Source organism: Musca autumnalis, unplaced genomic scaffold (assembly GCF_047663935.1).
Source record: "Musca autumnalis isolate F117 unplaced genomic scaffold, ASM4766393v1 scaffold_1, whole genome shotgun sequence".
Lineage (NCBI taxonomy): Eukaryota > Metazoa > Arthropoda > Insecta > Diptera > Muscidae > Musca > Musca autumnalis.
The window spans coordinates 83946111-83967497 of NW_027411644.1; the positions used below are offsets into that span (position 1 = coordinate 83946111).

Sequence of the window (21387 nt, forward strand, 5' to 3'; positions counted from 1 at the left end):
ATTGAAAAATATTTTATAAAAAATCCACGTTTATTGAAAAAATATTTTATAAAAAAATCCACGTTTATTGAAAAATATTTTATAAGAAATCCACGTTTATTGAAAAATATTTTATAAAAAATCCACGTTTATTAAAAAATATTTTATAAATGATCCAAGATTGTTGAAAAACATTTTTTTAATCCAAGTTTATTGAAAAATATTTTGTTAAAAAATCTACGTTTATTAAAAAATATTTTGTTAAATCCAGGTTTATAAAAAAACATTTTGTTAAAAAATCCACTTTTAATGAACAATATTTTGTTAAAAAAATCCGCGTATAATCAAAAATATTTTGTTAACAAATTCGCGTTTATTGAAAAATATTTTGTTAAACAATCCACATGGGTTGGGACATTGAAAATAATTTTTTAATTCATGTTTGTATAGTCCTTGCGAAATATTGCCTGACTACTCTCTTCACCTCAAAAGGTTAAGCTGTCCCCCTCTTATCTTTTAATAACAACCAACCACCAAAAAAATTTGAAAAAAACCAAACTCAACGCTTATAGGCAGGTAAGTAGGTATACAGTACATACAACATAAGTGCGAACACACTGCTCTGCCTTCTTCGTATAAGTTGCTACTACTTCATAATGCTATTAATAAAGATATCAATTACCTGCAAACATTCAATTCTGATTTGATTAATTGTACAACAACAAAAAGATTATCAATAAAAAACAATAATAATTTCATTATTGGTTGGAAAAATCTCACATTTAGTATCAAATAGACCATACAACGGTTTGGTGCTCTAATACGAAGTGAGTGCTCCAAAAATTTAACGACCTGTGATCGACCTGAAAAAAAACCAATTGATCGGTTATTTTGTGTATTATATTTTAACTAATAAATTGGCTTTCACAATTATTGAATAACAAAACCAATGGATACAACAAAGTCCACAAATTCCAAATCTTCGGCATTTTCAATAGAAAATATTTTAGAACAAAAATCGGAAAAGAAAATAAATGTTATAAAACCATTGAATGTAATCACCAAACCAATAGCTTCGTCGGCCTGCTCACCAGTTGCTGGTGAAACACATTTAGCATCTCCCACAAGTTCTAATTTATCTCAAAAAACTCCAGATATTGAACAATACACAGCATTTAAAAATCTCACTTTGAAAAACTCCGATTCGCAATCGACAATACCAGCCTCACCACCAACCACGGGTATGTTACCACCTCATCTGCAAACAAATCAACTACTGGCGTCACATCACCCGGCAACAATGTCGCCCTCATCACCATCGGGTCCTGCGAATTTACACTATGAGACATTGTATGATCCCGCCGCATCGCTGTTCTATCAACAAATTTTAAATTTACAGAAAAATTCCGCCTTTTTAATGCCTCACTTTCAAGCGGCAGCAGCAGCCGCAGCTATGGCAAATGCTGCCGCCGCAAGTGGGATGCGGAGTGCCGCCGCCCCCAATACACCGTCGGTATATTGTGATCCAGCTTATGGGCAATTTTTGGATTGTGAAGGTGAGTCATTGACAAAAATTAAACATAAACGTATTACAATTTTACGAATCTGTTTCGAATGATTCATGGATTGCAGTGAATCAAGATAATGTTTGGAAGCTGGCACTCCTAAGTAATTTCTAGTCTATATCGGACAACAACTTCGGGCGTATCCCTTGCAAAAGTTCAACATATTCGTTGAAGAGCAATTTTATTGTTGTTCGAAGATCATTTTGGAATTTTTACCTGTTTACATTGCTATAATGTTTTTCATAAGCAAGTCCATGCATCTTGATATAATGGTCTAAAAGCTCTAAGAACTCTTACGATGACCAACTAAAATGTCTGGTGGACACGAAAACTATCGAATAGAGTGACTAACATTAACCTAACTTTTACACGTCGTAATATTTATCTCAAACCTAAATCAAGTTCGAAGATGGACTATATCGAACAAGTCCTTTCGGTACCTCCCTCACCAAAGTTCAACATTTTCGTCAATTATTCAAGAAGCACCCTGTCGATGGAATTTGTAGAGACCAGGGCGAATCAAAGACATATGAAGAGTATAGGGAAAATGTATCCAAATATTTTTAGAAGAATCCTTCCGACCAACCGAATTTCTCTCTCCGAATACAGTGAGTAGGTCTCTAACCCACAGTCTTCAGCCCCTCGCAGCAATTTAAACCTGCCAATGGAGCTCAGATATCTGACCAGCACACGACTTCGAAGGCGTTGTCATCAGGGCAATAGTTTCATAAGAATGCCAGGATGACGAAACCCTCAAAGTCAGAGGCTAATGAGCCTACAGGAAACATTTCTTAACTCCAAATGTTGAAATCAAAGAGAGTCAAACATAGGTCCCTGCCAGTGATAGCGGCGCTAGGTTATGTCGGATGATTATCCCAAATGAGATTCTGGTTGGAAGCACTGACAGAGCAGATTCCGAAGGGAGAACAAGGTAAAAGTCATTGCCTACAAGTGGAAGGTCATCTGCGGAAGTTCTATAGAAGCACCCATTTTTTGAGAAAATGTCTTTAGAAGCTCCCTTTCTTTTAGAAGCCCTCTTTCTTTCTTTCAGAAATGGTCTATAGAAACACCCTTTTTTCAGAAAGCGTGTATAGCACCGTTTCTTTCAGATCATGGATAATTATTATTATTGAAAATATTTTTCAATAATCATGGATTTTATAACAAATATTTTTCAATAACACTGTGCAACAAGGTTTCTGTGCGGTGGAAAATTCCTTCTGGAGATGAAAGCCCTTAGTGGGTATATTAAGAACGCAAAAGGAAATTTTCCCCATAGGTCAAGATTCTGAGATATCGCGCGATGAATTTTTTGAATTTTCGCCTATGATGCTTGAGAAAATAGCTTTATATCTCTGTTTGCCGTTATTGTAGCTTCGTTTTGAGATTACATGTCTTCAGTCAAATCGAATGGCGAATCTTTTTGTAGAACATTTCATTCTTCTAACTCAATTCCTTTCATGTCCTTTTCGTCCTTTCTTTCTTGAACCGTAGTAAAAGTACCACAAGTTTGACCTAAGGCATAACTGTCCTTCCGGGTTCATAATATTAACTTCATCCACTTTCATCGGCAAAAAGAATATTTCACCCACCAAGCTTTGATCTTCATATTTACGCGCAGTGATATTTTTCCTTAAAAACGGTTCAAAAATACGGGTTTTTTGTTTTAGCACCGAACTCAGGTAAGATGCTGTCAAAAAATTTATTTTCCCTGATTGGCAAATTTATTAGCTTTCTAATGGTATACATATAACCTTAATCGGTTACTTAAAATCGGTACAAAATCCGGGTTTTATATCGCTATATCCGGTTCAAAATATTAGATAGCCGGATCTGTTCTCCAAGAAAATTTGTCATTAACGTGTTCAGCATATCGGGAGCTATATATGGTAAATATTTCAGATACATCCCAGATGTCAATATAAGCGATAACCAATGGGTATGTCTACCTACCAATATATAACAAATAACGAATATACAGAAAAACAAAACAAAGGTTTTTCTGAACAAAAACCGGGTAAATGTCAAAAAGGACAATGAAAACATGACAATATCGATTAGTTGTCAATGAGAACCGTACCTAAAATTCTCTGAGCAATATTTTTGTGGAATATTTGGATGCTGTAAAATCTCATCTTGTGGTACTTTTACTACGGTTCAAGAAAGAAAGGACGAAAAGGACATGAAAGGAATTGAGTTAGAAGAATGAAATGTTCTACAAAAAGATTCGCCATTCGATTTGACTGCAGACATGTAATCTCAAAACGAAACTACAATAACGGCAAACAGAGATATAAAGCTATTTTCTCAAGCATCATAGTCGAAAATTCAAAAAATTCATCGCGCGATATCTCAGAATCTTGACCTATGGGGAAAATTTCCTTTTGGGTTCTTAATATACCCACTAAGGGCTTTCATCTCCAGAAGGAATTTTCCACCGCACAGACCTTGAGTTCCAATTTGTGGCACAGTGTAATCGTTTATTTCTCCGAAAATATTTTTCAATAATAACGAAACTATTTTTCAATAAAAAATATTTGTTAATAATCGTCAATAAGTCCCAATTTACATTAGGCGAGTTTACTTGCGGCAATTGTCAGTTTGTGGGTAAGAGAGGGTGTTGAGAGGCAAAGGGTTACCATATACCTCACCTCTCTCTCCTTCAAACTGACAATTGCCGCAAGTAAACTCGCCTAATGTAAAATGGGACTTACCTTGGCTTTTTTAAAAAATATTTTTCAACAATCGTGAACTTTTTAAAAATATTTTTCAATAATCGTGAACTTTTTAAAAATATGTTTCAATAATCGTGAACTTTTTAAAAATATTTTTCAAAAATCGCAGATTATTAAAAAAAATATTTTTCAATAGTCGTCGATTATTTAAATAATAATTTCCACTAATCGTGGATTTTTTTTAAACAATATTTTTCAATAATCGTGCGTTTAAAAAAAATCAATTATTGTGGATTTTTTTAAAAATATTTTTTATTAATCATGGATTTTTTAAAAATAATTTTCAAAAATTACGGATTTTTTTAAAAAATATTTTTAGTAATCGTGGGTTTTTTAAAGCATATATTCCAGCAATCGTGGATTTTTTTAAAAAATATTTTTCAATAATCGTGGACTTAAAAACAAATAGTATTCAATAATCGTGGATTTGTTTAAAAATACTTTAAACAATCGTGGATATTTTAAAAAATAATTTTCAATATTAGTGGATTTTTTAAAAATATTTTTCAATATTCGTGGAATTTTTTTTAATATTTTTTAATAATTGTAGATTTTTTAAAAATTATTTTTCAATAATCGTGAATTTTTTTTAAAATATATTTCAATAATCGTGGATTTAAAATAAATATTTTTCAATAATCGTGTGTTTAAAAAAATATTTTTCAATAATCGTGAATTTGAAAAAAATATGTTTCAATAATCGTGAATTTAAAAAAAAAATATTTTTTAAATAATCGTCGATTAAAAAATATTTTTCAACAATCGTGAACTTTGTTAAAAATATTTTTCAATAATCGTGAACTTTTAAAAAAAAAATTTCAATAATTGTGGATTTATTTAAAAGATATTTTTTTAATAAATGTTTAAAAAATATTTTTTAATAATTGTGGATTTTTTAAAAATTATTTTTCAATAATCGCGGATTTTTTAAAAATATTTTTCAATTAAAAAAAATATTTTTCAATAATCACAGAGGATTACTTAAAAATTTATTTTCAATAATCTAGGACATGGTAGAACAAAGAAGGTAGAGTAAATACTACAACAAATACAACTCAACAACAACCACATAGAAATTTGTTTTTGTTGGTAATGTTAGTGTCACCGGCACATGTAAACAAAACAAGGAAATGTCTATAAATTATTGGAATTTATAAAACTAATATTTTTTTTACATTTGATTGAATATTTTGAAAAACATGAATGAAAATTTGTTACATTTTGTGTATTTATTTCAGCTAAAGTCCATATTTTGTTGCTTCAATATTTGAAGAAACAAAATGTTTAACAGTGGGTAATGAAATTGATTACTACGAGCGTAGGCAGAGAAGACTATAGTTTCGGAAGCAGCCAAACTTCCTTATCAGTTCCCTTAACCGCTGACTCTGTGTCGATAAACAGGTCAATAAGAGTGACCAGAAAATTAAACAAAATGAGAAATTTTCTGTATCCATTTCAATTTGAAAGTATCCATATCATTCCACTAATCTTGACCTATGGGGAAATTTTCCTTTTGGGTTCTTAATATACCCACTAAGGGCTTTCATCTCCGGAAGGAATTTTCCACCGCACAGACCTTGAGTTCCAATTTGTGGCACAGTGTAATCGTTTATTTCTCCGAAAATATTTTTCAATAATAACGAAACTATTTTTCAATAAAAAATATTTGTTAATAATCGTCAATAAGTCCCAATTTACATTAGGCGAGTTTACTTGCGGCAATTGTCAGTTTGTGGGTAAGAGAGGGTGTTGAGAGGCAAAGGGTTACCATATACCTCACCTCTCTCTCCTTCAAACTGACAATTGCCGCAAGTAAACTCGCCTAATGTAAATTGGGACTTACCTTGGCTTTTTTAAAAAATATTTTTCAACAAATGTGGAAAAAATTTTTTAAACAATCCTGAACTTTTTAAAAAATTATTTTCAATAATTGTAGATTTTTTAAAAAAATATTTTTCAATAATCGTTGATTAAAAAAATATTTTTCAACAATCGTGAACTTTTTAAAAATATTTTTCAATAATCGTGAACTTTTTAAAAATATGTTTCAATAATCGTGAACTTTTTAAAAATATTTTTCAAAAATCGCAGATTATTAAAAAAAATATTTTTCAATAAACGTCGATTATTTAAATAATAATTTCCACTAATCGTGGATTTTTTTTAAACAATATTTTTCAATAATCGTGCGTTTAAAAAAATCAATTATTGTGGATTTTTTTTAAAAATATTTTTTATTAATCATGGATTTTTTAAAAATAATTTTCAAAAATTACGGATTTTTTTAAAAAATATTTTTAGTAATCGTGGGTTTTTTAAAGCATATATTCCAGCAATCGTGGATTTTTTTAAAAAATATTTTTCAATAATCGTGGACTTAAAAACAAATAGTATTCAATAATCGTGGACTTAATAACAAATAGTATTCAATAATCGTGGACTTAAAAGCAAATAGTATTCAATAATCGTGGATTTGTTTAAAAATATTTTAAACAATCGTGGATATTTTAAAAAATAATTTTCAATATTAGCGGATTTTTTAAAAATATTTTTCAATATTCGTGGATTTTTTTTTATTATTTTTTAATAATTGTAGATTTTTTAAAAATTATTTTTCAATAATCGTGGATTTTTTTAAAAATATATTTCAATAATCGTGGATTTAAAATAAATATTTTTCAATAATCGTGTGTTTAAAAAAATATTTTTCAATAATCGTGAATTTGAAAAAAATATGTTTCAATAATCGTGAATTTAAAAAAAAAAATATTTTTTAAATAATCGTTGATTAAAAAATATTTTTCAACAATCGTGAACTTTGTTAAAAATATTTTTCAATAATCGTGAACTTTTAAAAACAATTTCAATAATTGTGGATTTATTTTAAAGATATTTTTCAATAAATTTTTAACAAATATTTTTTAATAATTGTGGATTTTTTAAAAATTATTTTTCAATAATCGCGGATTTTTTAAAAATATTTTTCAATTAAAAAAAATATTTTTTCAATAATCACAGAGGATTACTTAAAAATTTGGTTTCAATAAACTAGGACATGGTGGAACAAAGAAGGTAGAGTAAATACTACAACAAATACAACTCAACAACAACCACATAGAAATTTGTTTTTGTTGGTAATGTTAGTGTCACCGGCACATGTAAACAAAACAAGGAAATGTCTATAAATTATTGGAATTTATAAAACTAATATTTTTTTACATTTGATTGAATATTTTGAAAAACATGAATGAAAATTTATTACATTTTGTGTATTTATTTCAGCTAAAGTCCATATTTTGTTGCTTCAATATTTGAAGAAACAAAATTTTTAACAGTGTGTAATGAAATTGATTACTACGAGCGTAGGCAGAGAAGACTATAGTTTCGGAAGCAGCCAAACTTCCTTATCAGTTCCCTTAGCCGCTGACTCTGTGTCGACAAACAGGTCAATAAGAGTGACCAGAAAATTAAACAAAATGAGAAATTTTCTGTATCCATTTCAATTTGAAAGTATCCATATCATTCCACTAAATGGATAATTTCTCACAGAAAGTATAATTCTTGCAAAAATGTTTGGGGTCGCTAAAAATTTATTGCAAAACCAGCAGCTGTTTCAAACTATTGTTTTTGAAATCAAAGAAGCACATGTTTATTAGGGCTTTATTTTTTTTCCAAATTTAACAAAATACCACACATATTAACAAATATTGTACCGCTTCTATAAGCGGTGTTATAGTGTGCGGCACGTTGTTCGGACATGGAAGAAATTGTTTTTTTTTCTGAAAGATATGTATTTTTTCCCTCAAAAAATGTATGTCCCTAATATACATCGAAAATAGAAAAAAAAAACATAAAATGCCGTATGGAATTTGACATTAACATTACAGCCCAGTTCAATCAGCTGGGTATTGCTGTTACCTTATATTGTTCTACCATGAATCTAGGACTTATAAAAAAACCCAGCAAAATTTGACGGAATGGGTTCTTTGCGATGACGTGATTTCATGTCATCTTTTGCATTGGTTCAAAGGAAGTCGTGAAAGATCCGATCTTTTCATTGGGATTTGAACCAATGCAAAGGAAGTCGTGAAAGATCCGATCTTTTCATCAGCATTTGTACCCATTCCATCGCTCCAATAGAGATGATGTTTGTGTTTTTATTACACACCTGTTTATTTTCATTTTGGTATGTTCCAGTACTGCAAAAATCTACTAATTTTTACTATTTTTTCCGATAACATAAAGGAAAAATTGTTATCGTAGTAAAAATAAGTAGATTCTTGCAGTTTCTGGAACAGACCAAAGTTGTTAGAACTGTCGTCGTGATGTTGTCTTACATTTCCTGCATATCAAACAACTAAAACTTCTAAACAATTGGTATTATATGAAGTCCCAACCATCGAGCTAAAAATAGAATCGGACTGCACACATTGCTATTTTAAAAGTTCCCATGTCTGTTCTAAATCTGACATAGAATGAAATCAATCAAATCTCGCTTCTTGGAATTTGAAACGAAACGAAAAGGAACAAGAATCTGAAAATAAAGAAGAAACTACTTTTGGAAAGAAACAACTAAAAATAAATTAATTAGGCATAAATGGTATTTTCCATAAAAAGTCTCTCCTCCCCGTTCGTTACATTTTGTTCTTAGAGATCCCTAAAGCAAGCCGGGTTGTAGATCCCTACATATTTCCGTCACTAAACAAAAGAGTATAAATTACCAAAATGTTGTTATAAAATAACAAAATTATAAAATAAAAGTAATTTACGAAATAAAAATACTTAAAGGAGTGCATTTGGAGTCCATGTTGAAATCTGAACTGGTGATGGGAAGATAATTGCAAAAACCTTTTGTAAAATGAAAGAATATCAGTTGCGGAGAACGGAGGAAGTAATCTTTTGCGTTGCAGCAGTGGTGATTACATTGCAATTTTGGATGTAAACTTTTGAAAAAATAAACTGATAAATTCATTGTAGTTATTTCATGAATTCGTTTGAATTAATAAAGAGTTTTGTTTTTCATGAAAACCATATTTCAATACAGCATTTCCATTTTCCAAACAAGACATGAAAATTTCATGCCAAGGGTTTGGTGAAAATGACATGCCAAAGCATTGGTTAAAATGACATGTCAACGCATTGGTTAAAATGACATGCTTAGGATCCAGAAAAGAACGTCATCTTTTGGGGTCCACGCTCATATAAAATTCATCGATGAAGATGCTAAAAAGATGACATGCTAGATCACTTGCACCCATGATTGAATGTCATCTTTGGCATCGAACATTTTGCTGGGAATATTTTTCAATAACCATGGATTTAAAAATAAAAACATTTTTCGATAATCGTGGACTTTTTAAAAAATATTTTTCAATTTAAAGTGTGCCCGAGAAAATGCTGTAGGGTCTATAGAAGCACCGTTTCTTTTCGAAAGAAAGGGCGCTTCTATAGACCGTACAACATATTCTCGGGCACACTTTAAATTTTAAAAGGAACGCAAAGTTCTTTGTGTTGTCTGTGGTGCGATTCTGTAACTTGTTAACGACAAAATTACCTACAACCGTCGGTAATTGCAATTTTTTATGTTATTGGCACATTTTTTGTTATTACGGAAATTTTTCGGTAAGTTAGCGACGTTCCGATAGCAACAGTGATGCTAACATATACATACATATTGAAAGTATTAATTCACAAGTTTGCGTTTTAATTTCTACTGACTTTTGTCGGTAACGAAAAAATAGTTACAGTTACACTTATTCTTAAAATGGGCCTAAAACGCATTTTACTCTTGCACTTAAAACAGGTGTTTTGGGAGTTTAATTCATTTATTTGACAGATATTGTATGGAATTGGCAAATTAAATGATGCATGTTTTACAAAACATGTTAAATGTAAAATGCGTTTAAGTCTGTCTTTTGTCTCTTACACCATTAATTATTTTAATTGAAGGCCGCTAACTTTTCGGAAGGGAAATTTCATGAAAAAAGACAGCTAATATAACAATAGAAAACTATTTACATTAAGAGAACCCCATTCAAAAAAAACCATGTAAACAAACAATAAAATCAGGAGTAAAAATCAAGTGTTGGCGCCAATGCATAACACAGAACAAACAAATTCAAATCAAACAAACAAAAAAGGTGTCAACACAAATGCAATTCCCCACTGTTTCAAACAAAATAAAATGTCGTTTCGAAAGCAAGGAAATCCAAATAAAAAAAACTGACGCACCTGAATATTATTGAGTGGATTACAACATCAATACACATTGAGGCGTCACACATTTGATTGTTTTGGCTATGAGATATTAATCTGAATTCGTCATAGAAATGAACATTGGCGCTTATCATTCAGAACTGAACAAGATACCTACCTACTAGGTGTACTATCGACTACTACTAGAAATTGACAATTCGACTGTGATTTAGTTTTGTTTGTTAAATAAACACCAGGGGGAGGGGAGAGAAAAGGGGTTTGGAGTTCAAGTACTTAGCTAACTTGGCTCGATTGTCAATGAATCGATAGATGGATGGATGGACGTATGGATGTTATCTACGAAAGATTTTTCGTTTTGAATTAACTATTCGAAAAATGCTATTAACAACGATTAATCGTTATGTCCATTATTAATGCGATAATGATAACACACCAAAAACTAGTATAGAACGCCAAACGAAGACATGATAAGAAATAAACAGAGGGGGATTTTGAAAACTAACGTCTACGTAAATCCTACATATCTACATACGTATGAATGTACGTGTGTATTTTGGTATGAAAGTACGTAAAATCACATTGGCAGCTACTTCAGTCACAATCAATAAATAGCTGGGTAATAGCTTAAATTATGTTAAATTTAATTTTGATAATTTGTTTTGTTTGAAATAATCACACTCACGAATTCACTCACTCACACCTAGCCATAATAATTTATTTTATAAAAAAATACCAAATTTCAGAGTTTTGTTATCTAATTGAAAATTGGTGATAGCACTCAAAACAAATAACCGTTAATAACGTATTTCGAAGGCATTTATAATTATTGTGTAGTTGTTGTTGTTGTTATTGCTGTTATAGGTACGTTATTATTGTTTTGATGTTGCTATCATTTCCAATTTCGTGTTTGTTTGGTAATCTATTTTGTCATGTCATTTTGCCGAGATCTCTCCTTCACCACTAAATTGCATTTATCATTTAATGCCATTTGGTATACAAATTTATTACCGACTGAATAACGAGGACGACAACAACCAACCCAATACCACCGCCGACAAAAAAACAAATACAAATTCTTATGAAAGAGTCTAACCAAAAGTCATGTGGTCTATTCTTTCGGGTAAATTCTTATTTTTTCATTACTATTTTATTGTCTGTCTTTAGAAAACAAATAATTAAGAATATCTTTTAACATGACATAATGGGTTTATACTCAATCATTATCACAGGGAACATACTAATGGGGAAGTGGGGGAGTATAATTCTGTTGAGGGCTTTTGCAACGGACAATAAACATAATCAAAGATATAAATTAAGTCTGTCTGGTTACTTTCCCGGCAAGAATTGTCCAGCAAGAACTTTCTCAGAGAGTAAGGGGTTTCTATTCTCTTTTGCTATAAAATTGTAAAAAGTAAACAGACGCCTTCCCAGCAAAAACCAGCAAGCAATCAGCTGACTTGCCAAAACAGAACAATTTGTCCTCCAACAAAGGAAGCAAACACGTTGTATTTTATTAAAAATAAAAAAGAAAATGAAACAAAAAAGTATTTTTCCACTTTACAAATTTGTTCTCCATAAAACAATACAATTAGACTATGTTATTTTCACAATAAAATTGTTTTTAATGTTCACAAACATAAATCAACAAAAAACTAAAAACGGCTGATTGATTGTTTTCAGGAAGAAGAAGAGCTTGCAAGTGCTTGCTAGAAGAAATTTGTCCAGCAAGAATTTGCAAGCTCTCAGTGAAAGAACTGTCAAAATGTCTCTCTCGAATCGCTCTCTTTTGCTGGTTTTTTGTGTTAACAGACGACTTCCAGCAACAATTGGTACAAATTGTTACAAATTTTAGGGTAACCAGACACAGCTATTATTACAAGATGGGACATTTACATTGCTACTATACATCGGCAGATGGTGCTGGAGCTCTAACATTATGTGAAGTTACAATATGGTGGCATGAATTATGTTATATTTAAGATAGTTCACATTGGTGTACGCTTTTGTTTCTGTTAATTGTCTGTTATACATAAACGCACTCTATGCGTGAATATTGAAATTGAACTCCATTGTGAATGATGTCCAATCTTTACCACTTTATGTCTTTGACATAATAAACCGGCTATACATTGTCTTTTTTAAGCCACATTTACATCAAGGCTTGATGATCAAGCCTATTTCAATAAAACTGTCAAACCCAGTTAAGTAGTGCCAGTGTAAATTATGTTTTACATTGCAGAGCTCCCTTATTATGAATGGGGCATTATGAGTTTGTGTGGGTTTTATTGGGGGATGAAAAACACACTCTCTCTACCTAACCGTTATTTATTTTATTTGTGAGTAACGGTGAGTCATTTGTGTAAGGAGAGTAAACACTTTCATGAAACACACATGAAAAAAAACAAAAGAGTAAGAGAGAGGGAGATAGATAGTGAGTTTGCCAGTATTACCATTGACCAATCAGAATAAAGGAAGACTCCATTATTGTTTTTATCATGAATGGCGTATTAAAAATAAAAAATGGACAGTGTTGCCAGTAATTAGGGTTTTCCTCAAACCGGGAATATTTTATATCGATACGGGGATAAACATTAATAAATAAACATTGGGGATTTTATAGGGGGAAGCCTCATAAGTTGGGTATTTTATGGGAATGTTTTTGCAAAAGCAGAATTAATCATTCATTCAGTTAAAGTAATTCTAAGAATAGTTCCCATTATAACGACCAAAATTCGTTATTGATTACGTGGAGTAGTTATTTTCTATTGAAATTTTTTTATTTCAAACTAGCCGACCCGTCCGCGTTGCTGGCCCTCGTTTTATGTTATAGCCCATTTAGATATGACTTCATTAGCCGGATTTAGCACATTATCAGGTTTTATTTGCTAAATCCAGCCAAAATCTACCAGATTTCCCATACAAAAATAAATCCTCCTATTGAGTGGATTTGTTTTAAATCTGGCATAAATCCTCGTATACAACTCTGTTTTTTGCAACATGTTGCTAGAAAATACAAAAAGTTGCAAGCTGGCACAAGAAACAAGGTAGATGCATCGGTGAATTGCTACACTAAAAATAATTTAAAATGTAAAAATTTGTAAACAAGGCGGAAAAATTAAAATTATTTTGATGTACAAATTTGATTTTAATCAACCAAGACTAATATTTACGATGTCTAAGCGATAAAATAATTCGTTTATTTATTATTATTTTATTTTAGATGGGCAAATTGCAATAAAATAATTCTTTATTTGCTCTTTAGTTAGCATTAGTAGCATAATGTGCTAACATTTTCAGTATTAAACAATAAATTTTTAATTTGACATATGTTTTTGAGAGGAATTCAATTTACAAAAAATTCTTTTGGCGTTTCAAATTCGATCAGATGGGCTGATGCATCTACCATGGTAATTGTGCTATGAAAAAAAATCAGCTGACTTCCATTTAAATCCTCCAAAATGTATATCTAAATGCAATGAGATTTGTACAGGATTTATTAAATCCAGACGAGGATTTATGGCTAGTCTAAATGAGCTATTACCTTTTATTAAATCATCAATTAGACTTTTCTTGCATCGTTAATAAAAAATCTTCAGAAACGTTGTTGTCGATATGCAATTTTAACATACCGCCAAAACTGATGACTTGATACATACATTTATTTCATCTGCTGCAATAGTATAACTGGAAGTGTTTGTCTGAAAACTAAACGTGATTCGCTTCTTAAATCCTTCAAGATCTAAAGCTTCTAGCGAATTTTTTTTGTGCCATCGTACATTCCTTTCAGATGATAATTTCAGCTTCGTTCCCGTACTTTTTAATGGTAAAACTCGTAAAAGAGAGAACTGCAAAAAATTTGTTTTCACACACAAGTTTTTTGAAATAGTTCGGGAACGGAAAAATTGAAAATACGTCAAAATAACTGGAACAAATGTCAAAGTCGGCATATCAGCCAATCAGACGCCGACAACCATGTTACTATTTTTTTACTCGCCCAAATTTGTCGTGTAAAAAGTTTTTAAAGAGAGCGTCATTCAGCGCCATTTTTGTTTAAAGAGAAGTGAACATTTTACAATTTTTTTTGTACGGGAACGCTTTTTCGAGTAAAATGTGTAAAAGTCGTAAAAATTGTAAAAACTTTTTCGTTCTGGAACACAGCTTTCTACTTAATATTGCATGTGTGCCCTTCATTCAAATGAATGTCCAGTGATGAAGCTATATCTATCGATATGTTGCCTTCTAATTTAAACATTTGGTTTCCAAAAACACCAATGCTTCGTTATGAATAACATCCGTTATTTTCAATGATTTGTAACATATTTAAGAAAGTGGGAGTGGTTGGGTCTTGTGGTTCGTAAATTTTACATATATAGCGCACTTTACAAAATAGGGCGCAAAGTATAACCCGCACCTCCGAAATTGAACAAAATATATAGCCTTTTTCCACCAAGGCCCATCCCAGTACACCATCTGAAAATTACATGGAAATCGGTTTAGTAGTTTTGGAGATACATATAACATATTTAAAAAAGTGGGCGTGGTCGGGCCTTATGAACAAAAATAAGTGCCTCGGGTCAGAGACACAACCATCATTGTCTATCGAATTAATTTTTAAACCCAGCTCTGCCTAAATTCAACAAAATACATATATAGATTATTTTCACCAGGGGACATCCCTGTACATCATCTGAAAAATACATGAAAATCGGTACAGAAGTTTTGAAGATATAACATATTTAAAAAATTAATGTCGGGCATTTAGGTCCCAAATAAGGACCTAAGGTGAGAGACACAACCACCATTGCAAATTCATTTTCAAACCAATATGTTCGAAAGATTAACTTGATTGAAGCGTTTTTCGAAATAGGACCCGCCCCCTCCTATATTCAACAAAATATATAGCCTATTTTCACAACGGATTATCCCTGTACATTTTCTGAAAATTTCAGGAAACTCGGTTCAGTAGTTTCAGGTCTTTGAGCCCTAAATAAGTACATTGGATCGGAGATTCAACCACCGTTGCCTCTCAAATTTATTTTGTAACCGATACGTTCGTATGTTTTTCGATGGATGGATGGATGGTACCCCATCCGAAATTCAACAAAATATATAACCTTTTTCACCACGGGTCCTCCCTGTACATTCTCTGAAATTTTTAGGAAAATCGGTTCAATAGTTTTGGATATGTAAAAAGTAGGGCATGGGGGAGGTACCACACCCCCTCCGAAATTCAAAAAAATATATAGCCTATTTTCACCACGGGTGTTTCCTGTATATTCTCTGAAATTTTCAAGAAAATCTGTTTTGCCGTTTTTGAGTCTATACGGAACATACAAACAAACAAACATACTAACATACACACATTGTCTTTTATATATTAGATAAGATATGTACCTATATTCAATTCAAATTTAAGGGGGAAAGTAACTTACATTTCATGTAGTGTCTGTCTAGTCGAGTGGGATTGACAAACGTACCTTCGGTTGGTGCAGAAATTAGTTTTGTTCTTCGTAGAGGCAGTTTGGATGTTTTGTCGACGGAATCAAGTGGGGTTGGAAACCGTTCCTTCGACTATAAGAATAAGTCAGCTGTGCCGACGGAGATATACCCTCAGCCGCGGTCTTAAAGAAAAGAAGCAAACAAAATACTTTTGACGACTATAGGGGTTTTTGAGTTTTTGGGGCAATTTCCAGGAAGTATGGATTTGCCACCGAAAAAAATTGTACCGTCTTAGCCTACATACACAATATGTCCTTAAACTGCACTCTTTTCGAAGGAGTGATACGATGTAGTCAATATTCGGATATAATTCGAGACTGTAAAATTAAAAAGTTGTCCAACGTATGACCAAATCTGTTTCTTGTTTCGCCGTCAGGCTCTTTGCAGATTTTGGGCCACTTTTTTTCTCGCTAAGAATGGACTTGCCGCCGAAAAAAAATTGCACCGTCGTAACAGCGGCTGCGAAAATAACTTTTTGGAAAACACTTCAAAATGATCCGAGACGAGCTGTTAAACTGCACTCTTCTCCAATTTTGTCTGGGAGAGACCTGAAGGAATGGGCCGATATAGTCTATATTCGAACCTGATCTGTGCCTCGTAAAAATATTACGATGTACAAAGTTTGAACCAAATCGGTTGCTCCGTTCGACTTTTGGGGAAAGGTACCGGAAAGTGTGGACCGATATTGCTCTTCTTCGTAGTTAAACTTAGTTTGGGCAAAATATTACGAAGACCAAATTTTTGCCCGAATCGGCTGATATGTTCGAGCGCCCCAGCCACAACACATGGTGCCATAGGGTTTTTTGTACCGTTTTTGAGCCATTTTCTCGGGAAGTTTGGACTTGCCCCTGAAAAAAACTAGTACCGTCGTAATGGGACAGCGAAAACAAGTTGCTGCAGAAAGAATCAAAGGGATTTACGAGCAGCTGTTTAACTTATAGCTTAATGATATGGAACATAAATTTTATAGCCAATTCCGAACGGTGTGTATTTCGACACCACTTGTAGAGAGGTTTCTCATGGCTGAAACACTCAAGAATTGTCGTCAAAATAACGCAGAGGGGTAATTTTGCCACCGATGAAAATGTAATGTTGCTTGGCCTGCGAATCGAACCCGGTTATACAGTGTGCAAGGCAGATTTGCCTACCATTGCACCACGGTGGGACTATTCCCCCTTCAGAAATGGCCGTTAGGCAGCTTAATCTCCCTAAACAGAATGCTGTGGAGGGGAATACAGGAAAATCAGAAGACTGAAGAGAAAAACAATAAAATGTCGATATAACAGGGAAGGAATCAGGGCAGAACAGGGCGAAGCTAAGACATATTAGGAGGCTAGAAGAAATGTGTCTAAATATGGCCTACCGACCGAATTCCTCTCCTCTCTACGAACCGTTGGAGGCCAATTCGTCGAAAGGCATTGCAGTGGTTTACTCGAGAAGGACACAGCCGATATAACAGGGAAGGAATTAGTGCAGATCAGGGCGAAGCTAAGACATATGAGGAGTATAGAAGAAATTTGTCTAATTATGCCTAAAAGAAACATCCCTACCGACCAAATTCCTATCTACGAACCGATGGAGGCCTAATCGTCGAAAGGCATTGTAGTGGTTTACTCAAGAAAGACCCAGTTGCTATAACACAGAAGGGAATAGTGTAGATCAGGGCGAAGTTAAGACATATGAGAAGGATAGAAGAAATGTGTCTAAATATGCCTACAAGAAACATCCCAACCGACCGAATTCCTCTCTGCGAACCGATGGGGGCCAAATCGTCGAAAGGCATTGCAGTGGTTTACTCGAGAAGGACACAGTCCATATAACAGAGAAGGAATTAGTGCAGATCAGGACGAAGCTAACACATATGAGGAGTATAGAATAAATTTGTCTAATTATGCCTAAAAGAAACATCCCCACATGCCGAATTCCTCTCTACGAACCGATGGAGGTCATATCGTCGAAAGGCAATGCAGTGGTTTACTCGAGAAGGACCCAGCTGAGAAGGGAATAGTGGAAATCGGGGCGAATTTAAAAAAAATATGAGGAGGATAGAGGAAATGTATGCAAATATGCCGAAAAGAATCATTCTGCCGACCGAATTCCTCCGATGGAGGCTAAATCGTTGAAAAGCATTGCAGGCACCCTGTCAAGGAAAACTACATCCTACATCATATCAGTGAGTAAGGTCTGTTACGCGGAATCTTTAGCCCCTAAGAGCTCTAAGCACTCACAGTAATTAACACAGGATGACTTCGAAGTCATCATTATCAGGGCGTGACGAAGCCTACCCGAAGTGTTAAAATCACAACTAAGTTATCTCCAACCTGGCAGACAAGTAGATTAACAAGCTATTTATAGAACTTGCCTCAAAAGAGCGAGGAAAATCAATTGAGCAAAATACTGTTCCACATCCAAAAGGGGTGAAGCGAGTTCTATCCTCTGAGGAAGCCCAAGTCAATCCAAAGAGATCAATGGAACCGCAAAATGCTGGCTCGTCTACTTGCTTAACGCAGAAACCTCCTAGTGAAACAATTGAGAGGCTCGTTGACAGTGACAGCAGCAGGGTGAAGCGAGTACAATCATCTGATGAAGCCCATCCCAATCCTAAGAGACCAATGGAACCGCAGATTGCTAGCTCGTCTACTTGCTTAATGAATGCAGTTACCTACTAGCGGGACCATTGAGAGGTTCGACACCAAGAAGTCTGGAAATGTTTCCAAAGTTGGAACTTCGGTGGAGCTAGTACGCGTCCCTCTTGCAGTGCTAGGCCATATCGAATGACTGTACCGAAAGAACTTCTGTTTGCAATCATTGAGAGAGCTGATGCCAAAGGGATCAGTTTTTGGTTGCAGGTGGACGATCATCTTTTCTGCAGTATTTTATCATGTCCGCTGGTTCTATGGAAAGGAAGTAAGGAAGTTTCATGGGCGTCAATCAGTCTGTGCCTTTGGTGATAAGACTAGGGCACCAGTTCGTCTTCGGACGGCTAAACGTGAAGACATAAATATCCATGTACAGACTACGCCTACGGGCTTTAAATATTGAGTTAGCAAAATGGCGCTATGTTAAACCAACGCTTAACATGTGCGTTGTCGAATCTGATCTGACGCTATAAGCTTTATCAACGTCTATGTCCTGGCAGTATCTCTTAGCAGCAGCCCACAATTTCACGGGGGATTGATTGTGCTTCGTTTTCGTTTTTATTAATACTAAAATTAAAAAAAGACCAGGGCACCGACAGAGAAGTTGCTGGATCATTTCGTTTTTTTTTTTTATCATATACACAGAGCCCGGCAGTACTCATTTTTGCTGTCCTCCCACTTGACCAGTGATGACCCCTACAGGAATTCTGATTTCTGACTTGATAAGTGAAAGAAGTGACGCTTTTCTACGCTCTGAAATTAACGGCAATAATGATGTCGACACCTAACATTATACACAGTAGAACTTGCTGAGTCTGTCAAGGCAGAAGCAGAGCGGTAGCTTGACACAGTCCTCCACCTTAAGGTCTGATGTCCAATTTCTTTTTCCATCCTCGAACCATCGATGAATATGCCAGCAGTATCGAAGTGCAGAGTCGGCGACATTTCCTGAGTATTTTATTTTTAACGATCCAGTAATGAGAACTGATGCAGCCCGCTGTACAGTAATAGGCTTGGTCAGATTCGAATTATTGCTCAGTGCTTGTCACCAGACCTCAAATAGCCCTAAAACTGCACATGAACGAACATTTTTAACGTTTGTGATCTAGGTACAGGAAGGAGTTGAGGAGGTAACCGAAGGTGTTGTCCGTTATAGACTTTCTTGAAATTGATTTAAATTTGAGATAAATATTACGATGTAACTTCACGATAGTCACTTCTTTCGATATTAATCTTGCCCACCTGCCATATTAGATGTTCACCGTAGGATTTTTAGAGCTTTTTGGCTCATTATGCCAGGAAGTATGGACTTGTCCAGGAAAACAATTAAATCGATTTCAACGGATACACCACAAGTAGTACATTCGGTACAAATTTTAATACGATCCCCTAATAGCCCTTAAATTGAAAGTAATCGAAAATTTTTAACTTTTGTGAACTAGGTACCCGAAGGTGTTGCCATTATCTCAGGAAGCATGAAGTTGCCTCTGAAAAATTGAACCGCAGCAATGAGGGTCGAGAGGACAGCCTGTTGTGTAAAAATTTAAAAAGATCCGAGACTGCACTTTTGGCAAAAAAAAATATTTAAGTTTGTATGGGACGTACCCCAAGAAGTCGATCGAATAGTCCATATTCAAACCTAATAAATGAATTATTACAATGTGGAAAGCTTGAACCAATTCGTTGATTCGCTTTGAAAGTTATGGTGTACACGATTTTAGCGAAAAATGTAAAACTTTTGTGTGGGAGGTACTCGAAGGGATTGGATTGATATGACAAAATGTTTTTGGGTGTTGTGTTCCCCACCCTATTCTGGAACAATTGCACCATATGTTACTTGGAGACTTTTTCTTGAGATGAATGACTATTTCTGCGGATTTGGGGGGGACAAGGTACATACATAAATTAGTGGCAACACTGCGCATGGCTGAGAAATTTAGTATGAGTATTGCATAAAAAATACAAAAATATTAATTTATATGCTTCTCTCTTTTCATTCCAGGTTTTCCCGCCAATGCATCTGCCGCCGCTGCTCTCTATTGTAATGCCGCAGCCGGTTACCCGGGTTTCTATATGCCCGGTTTTGGTGTAAAACGTAAAGGTGGCCAAATACGTTTCACTTCGCAACAAACGAAAAATCTCGAAAATCGTTTCATATCATCGAAATACCTGTCACCGGAAGAACGGCGTCATCTGGCCATACAACTGAAATTAACTGATCGTCAGGTGAAAACATGGTTTCAAAATCGTCGTGCCAAATGGCGTAGAGCAAATCAAGCTAAGAGATCGGCGGCCCATTATGCTTCAATGCAACAACATCACACCGCATCGCCTGCCACCACCAATGGAACATCAGCAACAATGCCGCCCAATAGTGGTACAACAAGTGTTATCAAAACAAATCAAATGGTCACAACAACAACGAACACAAATGGCAACGCCCACTTAAGTCACGATGAACAACAATTTCTATCGGAAAATAGTGAAAGTGATATGGATTCGGATGAAGAGGTTTATGTTCAAGATAGACCAAGATCAGAGTGATGTTTTGTTTGTGGATAGGTATAGTTATCTAAGGAGATGTTTTTTGTGAATAGTTAATTTTAAAAAAGTGGAAAGTCGAAAAAAAGCTACAGGTTGACCAATGATAAAGATAATTCAGTGTTGAATCGGAAATTTTGTGCTGGATTTAAAATAAATCTAGTCGTGGAAGGATTTTATTTTGTATTGCAAATCTGGTCAAATTTGTCCGGG

At 34.0% G+C, this 21387-nt stretch overlaps 1 protein-coding gene across 1 annotated transcript; it reads left to right on the forward strand.

Moving 5' to 3' along the window:
* Positions 1-928: 928 nt before the first annotated feature.
* Positions 929-21177, forward strand: HHEX (Hematopoietically expressed homeobox). The gene is made up of 2 exons (XM_073965261.1): positions 929-1535; positions 20636-21177. The coding sequence occupies exons 1-2, from the start codon at positions 929-931 to the stop codon at positions 21175-21177; spliced, it is 1149 nt and encodes a 382-aa protein (XP_073821362.1).
* Positions 21178-21387: the final 210 nt, after the last annotated feature.

Bases quoted from the DNA above. Each gene is read 5' to 3' on its own strand.
- HHEX (XM_073965261.1), top strand. From the start codon at position 929: ATGGATACAACAAAGTCCACAAATTCCAAATCTTCGGCATTTTCAATA. The intron at 1,536-20,635 runs GTGAGTCATTGA...TTTTCATTCCAG, and splicing joins GCAATTTTTGGATTGTGAAG to GTTTTCCCGCCAATGCATCT.